Source organism: Myotis daubentonii, chromosome 1, assembly GCF_963259705.1.
Source record: "Myotis daubentonii chromosome 1, mMyoDau2.1, whole genome shotgun sequence".
NCBI classification, from domain to species: Eukaryota; Metazoa; Chordata; class Mammalia; order Chiroptera; family Vespertilionidae; genus Myotis; species Myotis daubentonii.
In genome coordinates, this window is record NC_081840.1 from 93,831,876 (window position 1) to 93,843,852 (window position 11,977).

Below are 11,977 nucleotides of genomic sequence, written 5' to 3' on the forward strand. Positions count from 1 at the left end.
CGTTAAAGCCCCAAGCTGGGGCTTACCCCCTTTCAGTATTCAGTACATGATATCCTGATTTAATAAAAAAAAAAAACCATGGACAATTCCTAGTATTTCTATAGGGCGTGACGGATACTAAACTCCCTGGCAGTGACACTAAAGGAGCTCCTTTTTAGAAGACAAGCTGGTGACATTTAGAAGAGCTAGACCTGAAACAGGTTAAAACATGTTCAAGGGCTTCCTGTATGGATAAGAAGTGGCACTTACTCCAGCAGCAGATACATCTTAGATTAAAGAGACACGTGATCTGAATGCAATGAAAGCCCTTTTCTCCAAATCCCACAAGGAAACTACTACAATCCTGAAAACTTCTATTCAGTCCCCCTGCCCCCCAGCCGCAGGCATGGCTACTCACAATATCCAACCACTGGTGCACAGCCACGGCCACTTGCGTCCCCAGGGGCTTGGTCAGAACCAGCACATCCCCAGGCACTGCGTTATCTGGCCTGAAAAAAAAGAGCAAGGGCATGGTCTGGCCAAATGAACCAAGAAGGTGAACTCATCATCAGTTAAACAGGAGAAAGAAAAGGCTGGTAAAAAACAGTGCATTTGCAAGCACTTACATTTAAGCCACAACTACCAAGTGTTGCAGCTTTGCAACTTGCTACTGAAGCTACTACTACTGGAACAAAAACATTGAAAGAGAATAGAAGAGTCTGCCAATTACCTATTAGATCCAGCCCTGCAATAAAATGTATAAAAAAGTAAATCACTTAGCCTTCAAAGGCAAAAGGCCTGATCAGGCCCTGATTCAGCCATGCTAGTGTGTAATTTTCAATACAGACCCACCATGCTTCTGAGGCAATAAGACTTTTGAAACAGATTGTTTCTCAGGCTGTGGGATTTGGCTCAAATTGTGGTGGTCTAATGTTTTGGTGATTTCAGCATCAAAGTTTCAAACTCAGACTGACCAGTAATAAGTTTCATATTTGGCACTCAGATTACTGAAGACTGGTACAAATGGTTGTCCCCAGGAAGGGAAATGGCTAAAAAACACATTAAAAGGTACTCAATATCATTAACCACCAGGGAGATGCAAATCAAACCACTGTGGGTATCACCTCAACCCACTAGGATAACTATTATAGAAAAAATAAAATAAAAACAGTAACAAATAGTGGAGAGAATGTGGAGACATTGGAATCCTCCTACATTGCTGTTGGGAACCAGTTTGACAGTTGCCACATGACCCAGTAACTCTGAGGTATATATACCAAAGAGAATCAAAACATATGTTCATAGCAGCATCATTCATAAATAGGTGGAAATAACCCAAAGATCTATCACCTATGAATAAACTGTGGTATGTCCATGCAATGGAACATTATTCAGCCATAAAAATGAATGAAGTACTGATACATACTACAACATGGGTGAAACTTGAAAGCATTATGCCTAGTTAAAGAAGCCAGACACAAAACACCACATATTATATGATTCCATCTAATGAAATGCCTAGAATAGGCAAATCCAGAGACAGGAAGTAGATTAGTGGTTTCCAGAGAATGGAGGGAGGAGGGAATTGGGAGTGACTGCTTATGGATATAAGACTTCTTTGGGGGTAGGGTGGGGGGGAGAATTGATTGGTATATTCTGAAATTGGATAGTGATAACGGTTACACAGTCTTGTGAACACACACAAAAACAATGAATTCTATACTTTAAAATACTGGGTTTTATATTATATAAAATTTCGCTATATGTATTATACTTCAATAAAATACTAATAACTTTAAAAAACAGAAGTCAAATACTGATACATGCTACAAAATGGATGAACCTTAAAAATATTATGCTAATATTATGTAAAGTAAAAGAAGCCAGGACAGCTAAGCGCAATGGGGTTTCTTGTTGGAGTGATGAAAATGTTCTAAAATCGACCCTGGTATTGGTTGCAAAACTGTGAATATTACCAAAGGCCATTGAACTATATACTTTAAATGGGTGAATTCTATAGTATGCAAATTATATCTCAATGAATCTATCTTAAGAAAAGAAAGAGAACCAGGCCAGGTGACATGGAACAAAACCAACTTACATGATGAATTCATTGGGCTGGCAGACAGTTGTAGCCACTCCTCCCAAAACAATCCAGGGGTTTAACACTGTTTGTCCACCTGTTACAGACGTTCCTGCCTCCTCTGCTGCATCTTTAAAACCCTGTATAATTAGGGGCATCACTTTATCCCTTTCCTAGGGTTTAAAAGGACACAAAGTAAAAGTCACATAATTCAGTTCAAAACCAAGAAAAGAGTCTACACTTGTAGTTATAAAGAGGATCATAAAACCCTAATGGATGTCCTTAAAGTTCACAGACTGTACAGGCAATAAGAAAGGCAGATGGTGTGGACGAAAGGGGCCACAGGCTGACCTGACAAGCTCAGGGAAGGCCTGTGTGGCAGCCTAGCAGACTCAGAGACCTAAAATAACCACAAAGGATGGTCTGAAATTAAACTTTAACTAAAAGCAGTTATGGTGGGCAGTTATGTCCTAAGCCAGTATCTTCACTGACAAGATCAACTTTGATCCTTACTGAGCCCATTTGCCTTTTTGCCTCTAAGATAACATTCCCTTGAAATGTCTGGGTAACTTGTAACTTCCCTTATTCTGGAGCCCCTGGAGCACAACCAAATGTTCTAGGCGCCAGGACAGATACTACAAATTCCTTCATTATCATGTTAATTGATCCTGCACCCACCTAAGTATGTGTCCATCATTTTACTTTTTATCCTATCATAGAGGTCCCCCCCCCCCCCCCCGCTTCGCTTAATCCCACCTCCTTAAATCTGTCACCAATGAATTTCATGTATAAATACGGATGTAACCCTGCCATTCTCCGGAGCACTATCTCAATTCATTGAGGTTCTGCTTCCTGGCATATGTCGACAGTTTGGCTCAAATAAACTCACAAAAATTCTTTACAGGTTTCAATGGTTTTTTTACGCTAACAATGGAATAGTTTACACTAGCCATTTTATCAAGAGCTAGAAGATATTCCAGGTTACAATGTGAATGAAGCCCGGACAACAGAGAAATAAAAACTGAAATGTGATTGGCTGCACAGGGCTACCCGAAATCTAAGCCAACTCTTTAAATGGTCCTTAGGAACTCCAAGACTCATTTAGTATGCACCCACCACCCTCCCCCAAAGGGCTGTGTGCAAACAATGGCTCAAATGCACATTTGTGCTGGCAGAAAAGGGCCTACTGTAAACTCTCATTTCTAAGAGTCAGGACAAACTTCTTTTGGGGGACAAAAACAAGTACCTTTCAAAAATAATCTTTTTTTTTTAATTAAATCTTTATTGTTCAGATTATTACATTTGTTTCTCTTTTTTCCCCCCCATATCTCCCCTCCTCCCAGTTCCCGCCCCACCCTCCGCCCTCACTCCCCACCCACTGTCCTCATCCATAGGTGCACGATTTTTGTCCAGTCTCTTCCCGCATCTCCCACACCCCTTTCCCCCCCAAGAATAGTCAGTCCATTCCCTTTCTATGTCCCTGATTCTATTATAATCACCAGTTCATTCTGTACATCAGATTATTTATTCACTTGATTCTTAGATTCACTTGTTGATAGATGCATATTTGTTGTTCATAATTTGTATCTTTACCTTTTTCTTCCTCTTCCTCTTCTTAAAGGATACCTTTCAGCATTTCATATAATCCTGGTTTGGTGGTGATGAACTCCTTTAGCTTTTCTTTATCTGTGAAGCTCTTTATCTAACCTTCAATTCTGAATGATAGCTTTGCTGGATAAAGTAATCTTGGTTGTAGGTTCTTGGTATTCATCACTTTGAATATTTCTTGCCACTCCCTTCTGGCCTGCAAAGTTTCTGTTGAGAAATCAGCTGACAGTCGTATGGGTATTCCCTTGTAGGTAACTGAGTTTCTTTCTCTTGCTGTTTTTAAGATTCTCTCTTTATCTTTTGCTCTTGGCATTTTAATTATGATGTGTCTTGGTGTGGTCCTCTTTGGATTCCTTTTGTTTGGGGTTCTCCGCGCTTCTTGGACCTGTAAGTCCATTTCTTTCACCAGGTGGGGGAAGTTTTCTGTCATTATTTCTTCAACTAGGTTTTCAATATCTTGCTCTCTCTCATCTTCTGGCACCCCTATAATTCTGATGTTGGTACGCTTGAAGCTGTCCCAGAGGCTCCTTACACTATCCTCGCATTTTTGGATTCTTTTTTCATTTTGCTTTTCCTGTTGGGTGTTTTTTGCTTCCTCGCATTTCAAATCATTGACTTGATTCTTGCGCTCCTCTGGTCTGCTGTCGGGAGTCTGTATAATATTTGTTATTTCAGTCCGTGTATGCTTAATTTCTAGTTGGTTCCCCAACATAACATCGAGGGTCTCATTAGTTTTCTTGTAGATCTCATTAAGTTTATCGGCGGCTTCTAAACAGTTCTTGAGAGACCTTAAAAGTGTGGTTCTGAACTCTATATCTTCCATTGACAATTTTGTCCTGTTTCTTTGTCTCCACATTTTGTTATGCTTCCTTGGTGCACCCCCTAGTGGTCTTTGTTCGCAGTCTTATATTAAACCTTGATTGTTGTAGCTAATACTAGGGAGGGTTTGACCTCCAGGCCAAGTGGCTATGAGATTCAGCTGTGTCAGCAGTGAGAGAACTTCTGTCCTCTAGGGAGGTGCTAATCTAGCCTTTGCCTGAGGCTATCTGGCAAATGCCTCTGTGCAGGGCTTGGGCCGGGTGGGTCGCACAGGATCAACAGGGTGGGCCGGAGAGAGCAGTTATGGCGGCTCTCAGTCCTGTCCCCAGGGGCTCTGCCTCTCTGAGTCCCAGCACCCGCTGCAAAGCTGGGAGAGAAAGCTGCACTCGCTCTGACCGAAGCCAGATAGTCCCGCTTCTCCCGTTTGAGTCTGGGTCCCTAAAGACTCGCCTGTATCTGGAGCTCAGAGTCTGCGACTCCCTCCCGATTGAAAATGCCAACCGCGCCCTCCGCCGCCAGCCCGCTCCGGGCACTCCGCACCTCAGAATTTGACTTCAGCACTGCGCCTCCTCTGAGTGTCTGTATGCATTTCTCTTTCCTCCTAGTTGTAGGACTTCCACTCAGCCAGCGTTCCTGTGGTTCTGGGTGATGTCCTTCCGTCTTTTAGTTTCACTTTTGAAGAAGTTGTTCAAAGCAGCAAACTCCGGCATTAACCTATGCCGCCATCTTGGTTCTCCCTCTCAAAAATAATCTAAGAGAGAATTCACCTCTGGGTCAGAGAACAGGTACAGGTAGCAAGGCTATAGATACTGCCAGGTAAGCACAGGAATACACGTGACACCCCAGCCCCATCACTGTCTTACATCAGTGCCCAACCAGCAACCAAAGGGCCTGGCCCCTGGGGGGCCGCATGCCCTGGGTCTGTAAAGCTAGTCCAGTCCACAGGCCTGGCATGAAGGTGCTATTACTGTGGCCTAGATTTTAAAACAAACCTAAATGCCTTGGCTTTAGTCTACCCAGAAGAAAGGGAAGCAGGTGGTGGAAATGAAAATATGAATAGGCCAGACTACTTTAATTCACTAGTAACTGCCAAGAAGTGGAGAAAAGGATGAAATATGGAAGCCATGCAGCCTGGGCTTCTCACTTTACAGATGGGAAAAGAAGGGCTGACCAGCCAAGTGAAGTGACCAAGACAACAGACAGTAAGCAGCTGACCCATCTCCTACTTACCCTATCGGTCATTTTATTACTGATTCCAAGGAGCATCAGCATATTGTCACATTCTGTGACCCCCATTGCATAGAGGTCACTGAGTACATTGGCACATGCTATCCTGCCCTGGAAGAAAGCAGAAACATGAAAAAGGGCAAGAGGAGGATGGGGACTTCCCATGTGTTGAAACAAAGGGAGCCTACAGAATACCTCCCAAGAGAACCCAGGTACTTTCCAGGAATAGCAGCTACTGGGATGGTGTCCTGTTTCTGTGATTTGCAGACTGATTACCTGTCCTTCGTCACAGAACCACTTAAGCCATTCACTTTTTCCAAGTTATTCCCGTTCCCACCTTTCTTTCTCAGGCAATTCCCATTCTAAACCCTGGGAGAAGCCTACAGTTTATTTAGATGGAACACGGGGAGTGGGAAGATGTCAGGGGGAGCAAGGTTGGAGGGATAGTCTGGGAGGAAGAGCTGTGGAGTGAAAACACGTATCTGAAAGCAAACTTGGAAATAGACACTTATCCTAAACAGATTCTGAAAAAAAAAAAAATGTGAACTTTACTGATTATAGAAGATGATTTCTAACACTTGGATGGAGAAATTTTTGTACCTTCTTTTAACCGAGGCAACAAGTGGTTTACAACTTGGGTGCCAAGTGCTAGTTAGGGCTACAGTGGGTTCTCTCGGATGCTTTTAGGAGATGCTGGAAAAGGGATGAATTCTGGTTCTAGCTACTTTTGCCACCTGGTCAGGTGGAACACCTGGGGTGTGGCATACCTCAGCCTCTCAGGAATACTGCTTTAGAGGAGAGAACAGATGGATGTGTGGAGGGAAAACAGGTTTCTATTAACCTGTGTGCCTGTCACTGGCACCCCGCCCCCACCCCCATTTAGCTGCCTCATGGCCCAAGTCTCTCTGTGAGCAGCTTGATCCTAGTGCCCTTGGCACACAGGAACTTGGATCCAGCAATTCAGAAAATCTTCTACACAGTGAGTATATAACACAATTGGGGGTGAGAATGCCTAGAATCAGAATAAATGGTCAAGAAGTTAAATTGTGATGAGCTCTATTCTGGACGGAAACATCTAGGATTAGACCTATACAGGGTATGGCAACATCTCTGGCCTGAAGCACAGGAATGAGGGGTTTACAAATATCGAAGAAAGAAAAAAAATTACAAACATGCCAGTCAACAGACAGTTAGTAGACAGCAGGTGTTCTTGCACAAAAGAAGCAGAGGGATTTCTGCCTAAATGCTCATGTGCAATACCAAAGGTGAGCAGGAAACAGATCAAATGGTTGCAGTTGCAGGAGTCAGATCAATGGCGGGATGAGAAAAATTTGAATATAAAGAAACTAGAGGCCTGGTGCACAAAAATTTGTGCACTCGGGGAAGGGGGGTCCCTCAGCCCGGCCTGTGCCCTCTCACAGTCTGGGACCCCTTAGGGGATGACCACCTGCTGTCTTAGGCCCGTTCCCTGGGGGATTGGGCCTAAGATGGCAATCAGACATCCCTCTGGCAGGCCGGCAGCTCTTGGGGGATGTCCACTTGCCAGCGGGGAGCAGGCCTAAACTGCAGTCGGACATCCTTAGCGCTGCTGAGGAGGCAGGAGAGGCTCCCACCACCACGGCTGTACTGGCAGCCATGTGCCTGGCTTGTGGCTGAGCAGAGCTCCTCCCATGGAAGAGCACCTTGACCACCAGAGGGCAGCTCCTGCATTGAGCGTCTGCCCCCTGGTGATCAGTGTGTGTCATAGTGACCAGTCATTCCCAGTCCTTCTGCTGTTAGGGTCAGTTTGCATATTACCCTTTTACTATATAGGATAGAGGCCTGGTGCACAGGTGGGGGCCGGCTGGTTTGCCCTGAAGGGTGTCCCGGATCAGGGTGGGGGTCCTGCTTGGGTGCCTGGCCAGCCTGGATGAGGGGATGATGGCTGTTTTTAAAACTTAAACTATATAGGTAGGTACATTGTTATTAACTTAATTAGGGTACTCCTAAGGCTTAGGAAGAGCCACACTCAAGGGTCAAAGAGCCGCATCTGGCTTGCAAGCCGCAGTTTGTCGACCACTGGGCTATGGCATCTGGTGATCTCATTTGCATGGAAACCCTCTCACCAAAGACCATTTCCACCTACAATTATGATGGGTCAGGTGATAAGTTGAGTTGCTGCCCTTATCAAAGTTAAAATTGCACTGACAAAGTTAAACAGGGAAGGAGGACTTTATTCTAGACTATTTCAATAGAATAGAGAGAAGAGCTGGGGTTGGGGGGGAATAGCCTTTCTGGTTTCTTACTTTCCTATGAAAGACATTCATTTCTCTAAGACCTAGCCAGAGTGTCATGAGCTTCTTTATAGCTTTTTCCCCTGTGTGTCATGGAAATATTATCAGTCCTGATGGAAACTGGCTTGAAATCTCTTAGTGAAATTTTCTGTCAGGAGCTGTCTCCATTCAGGGCTTATCTGCATCACTAGCCTCATGTTCTATTCCCAGCATGACCAATGACTTTCTTGAGTCTATAGAGACAGTTACAAGCCCTTCTCTGTGTCTCACTTTTCTTGTTATCTCTACAAGGAAGCCAAGAAACATTGCCCTCCACCATCACCACTAGGACGGATGATGTGTTAGCTGAGAAAAGCTTTGAAAAAGCCATGGAACATTCTACAGCTGCGTGGAGTCCTCCATGAGAGCACCATAAAGGAGCTGATATTCTGCACGCAAGCACCATTATGGCAAGTTGCTAAATATCAAAATAAACTGTTGAACAAAATAGATCAAGAGACATAGAAGGATGGAACAGACTGACGAATCTCAGAGGGAAGGTGGGGGAGGGTGGATGGGAAGAGATCAACCAAAGAATTTGTATGCAAATATGCATAGCCATGGGCACAGACAATAGGGTGGTGCAAACCTGGGGCAGGGACAGGGGCAGGCTAGAAATGGTCATGGGGGCCGGGGGCGGGTACATATGCAATACTTTCAACAATAAATATCTAATAAGTAAATAAAATAAAATATCAAAATACTTCCTCACCAGTTGATCAATAGCTGCTTTCTGGAGCCATCTTCCTAATGCCCTCTATCACCCCAGGTGCCCTAGGCTTTCCTCTAGAATCCCACTTTCCATAAGCCATTATCTAAAGGGTGATGCTTGGCCCAGCACGGAACCTCTAGAACCCTGCTCTGCTCTCACAGCTAGCCCTGATTCAGATTGGTCAGTGTTAATCCTGTGCCAATTAAACATTTTAACATCACTCTGAATTCAAGGGTTTTTTATAATTCCCTGGTCCCCTAAATTTGTCTTATATTTATTCCACCTCTTTTTGCCACCTCTGTACTGTTTCCCTCAACCCCCAACCCCCATCAAAAATCCCATACTTATTAGTTCATATACAAAGGTTCATGTATAAGGGAGTTTAAAGTATATTTATTACAAAAGTGAAAAATTGGAAACAATCTAAATAAAACAGCCGGGCACACATTATGGTGCATGTGTGAGAGTAGTTTGTATATCAGAAATGTTTTGAAAGACATGGGAACATGATAATATCATAATAGTATTGACAAGAGAAAGCTACAAGAGTGTGTAGGTTGTGAAAGATATCCCACCAGAGCAAGTTCTCTTGGTTAGCTGAAGAATCACTTTTTTTTTTTTTAGAATTTTATGATTTTATTAACACAAATACAATGTGTACATAATCTGTCTATTCGTTTTCTTCGCTGCACAGTCTGGCATTGGGATTGGTGACTCTGATGGCCAGCTGGGCTGCTCTTTCCACCAAGGCTTTGTGGTTCTTTGAAGAGACGCTCTGAGCAGTCTCAGCACAGTGAGATCTGTTGCACATCAGCAGCACTTCAAGCTCCTTGACGTTGTGAACCAGAAACTTCCGAAAGCTGCTGGGCACATAGGCTTTGTTTTCTTGCTGCTCCCATAACCAATGCTGGGCATCAAGATCTGGCCCTTGAATCTTCCGCGCACCCTATTGTCAGTGCCTCTGGGTTTCCGCCAGTTCCGCTTAATTTTGACCTATCAGTCTTAGTGGTGCCGGATGAACTTCTTGGTCCTCTTTTTTACAATCTTGGGTTTCACGAGGGGTCTGAGGGCAGCCATGGTGCCGGGTAGGAGATGGCTGCCAATGCCGTAGGCAGCGCCGAGGAAGAGACTGAAGAATCACTTTAGAGTAGGAAAGAGTAAGCAAGTGATATACTGGTAATGGAAAGGTTATCTTCCTGAAAGAAGATAACCTTGGATGAATAGATCTTCATTGTTCAGAAAATGAATCACTTTTGTCAGGACTAATGGGAGGGTAAGGAGGGATAGTGAAGGAAGAGGTGAGGTGAAGAGTTGGTTCAAATCAGGGGTAGGGGCCTTGCGGAGGTCCTGACCCAGCATTTCTTGGGCATTTTGTCCGTGGAACCAGAAAGAGCTGATCTTGAAGATTGCTGAGATTCGTCAGACCTTGGGCTTGAGATCCTAGACCAGAGGATCTGGTCACCTGTCAGAGGTGACACGCGAACTCATTTTTTTGGTTGATTTTTCTTTGCTAAATGGTATTTAAATATATAAAATAAATATCAAAAATATAAGTCTTTGTTTTACTATGGTTGCAAATATCAAAAAAATTTCTATATGTGACATGGCACCACAGTTAAGTTAGGGTTTTTCAAAATGCTGACACGCCGAGCTCAAAAGGTTCACCATCACTGTCCTAGACTGAGAGTCTCCTGGGGCTCATCTCTCCCCAGAGAAATGAAGGGGAGGCCCTTTGCTACCTGGGCAGCAGCTAGAGCAGAGCACTCGGTCCCCACCATCCAGCCTCCACCCCTGGGGGCGCTGTGCCAGCACAGGCCTGGGTCCCTCTCCAGGAGCCTGAGCTGACCAAGACCCTCTTGCTTCCTCTGTGGTCTCCTGCCTTTTTTTTTTAAATACATATTTTATTTATTATTTACAGAGAGGAAGGGAGAGGGATAGAGAGTTAGAAACATTGATGAGAAACATCGATCAGCTGCCTCCTGCACACCCCAAAGTGGGGATGTGCCCGCAACCAAGGTGCATGCCCTTTTACCGGAATTGAACCTGGGACCTTTCAGTCTGCAGGCCGACGCTCTATCCACTGAGCCAAACCGGTTAGGGAGTCTCCTGCCTTTTGACCTAAGAGACTGCACCACAGCCCTTTTCCTGAGCGCCCCAGCTTTGGGAGTGGCACCTGGGGGGCTGAGGTTGTTGGTGCACCAGCCTTAACCTCCATCGCTTGGAAGCTGACCTGTCAGGGATCTGAAGAGCATCCCGGTCAGGGTGGCTCTGAGCCCCTCTCCCGAGGATGACACCTGAGGGTGAGAGGCCCTCGCCCAAGGCGTCACTGCTCTAGAAGAGGATGACAGCTTCGCAGTTGCAGCCCGTTTAGGAACTAAAGACTTGACCCCGGTGCTGACTGGGACACAGGTCCCCGAGGCCAGGTCCAGCACAAGCCCCAATCGCATCAGACCATTGTCCCACGGTCAACCGCCCAAGACGCAGCAGCTGAGGCAGGTTGTGTGGCTGCCCACAGGATCCCTGGCGTACAGCGGAAGAGGCTAAGCTTCTGGATTCTGCTGTTGCCTTCAGATGGGGAGGCCTGAATGCTCTCCCTCTTGGGATGGCTGCAGGTGCCTTAGCTTTACTCTAGAGCAGGGGTTCTCAAACTTTTTAAACAGGGGGCCAGTTCACTGTCCCTCAGACCGTTGGAGGGCCGGACTATAATTAAAGAAACAAAAACAACTATGAACAAATTCCTATGCACACTGCACATATTTTATTTTGAAGTAAAAAAACAAAACGGGAACAAATACAATATTTGTATTTGCATGTGGCCCGCAGTTTGAGGACCCCTGCTCTAGGGTCTAGGGATGTGCTTCTCAGACCTGACCACACATTCCAATCTCCCTGGTGCTTTAAAAATACCAATGCCTGGGTCTCAGCCCCCACAATTCTGTGTGTGTGTGTGTGTGTGTGCACGCGCGCGCACGTAATTTGAAAAAATCATGTCTTTTTTTTTTATCAGCAAGTGCTGATTAAAAAGTCCCTGAATCATTTAATTTTTCCAGCTTTATTAAGGCATCATGAACAAATAGAAATTGTATATATTTAAGATGTACAATTTAATGTTTTTATGTACATATACATTGTGAAATAGTCATCACAAGCTAGTTAACATATCCATCACCCCAACTTCTAAGGTTCTTATTCAATTATTCTGAGGTCTGGGCATCAGTATCTTTTTTTACAAACATT

The 11,977-nt window shown here is 44.6% G+C and overlaps 1 protein-coding gene and 1 pseudogene across 1 annotated transcript; both read right to left on the reverse strand.

The window, feature by feature from the left end:
• Positions 1-138: 138 nt before the first annotated feature.
• LOC132230371 (selenide, water dikinase 1-like) lies at positions 139-5,982 on the reverse strand. Its single transcript, XM_059687771.1, has 4 exons — positions 5,720-5,982; positions 2,081-2,235; positions 340-488; positions 139-191 (listed from the first exon to the last, which is right to left on the reverse strand). The coding sequence occupies exons 1-4, from the start codon at positions 5,879-5,881 to the stop codon at positions 139-141; spliced, it is 519 nt and encodes a 172-aa protein (XP_059543754.1). The 5' UTR covers positions 5,882-5,982.
• A 3,367-nt stretch (positions 5,983-9,349) lies between these two features.
• On the reverse strand, positions 9,350-9,871 carry LOC132225975 (large ribosomal subunit protein eL32-like; annotated as a pseudogene).
• Between the last annotated feature and the right edge of the window lie 2,106 nt (positions 9,872-11,977).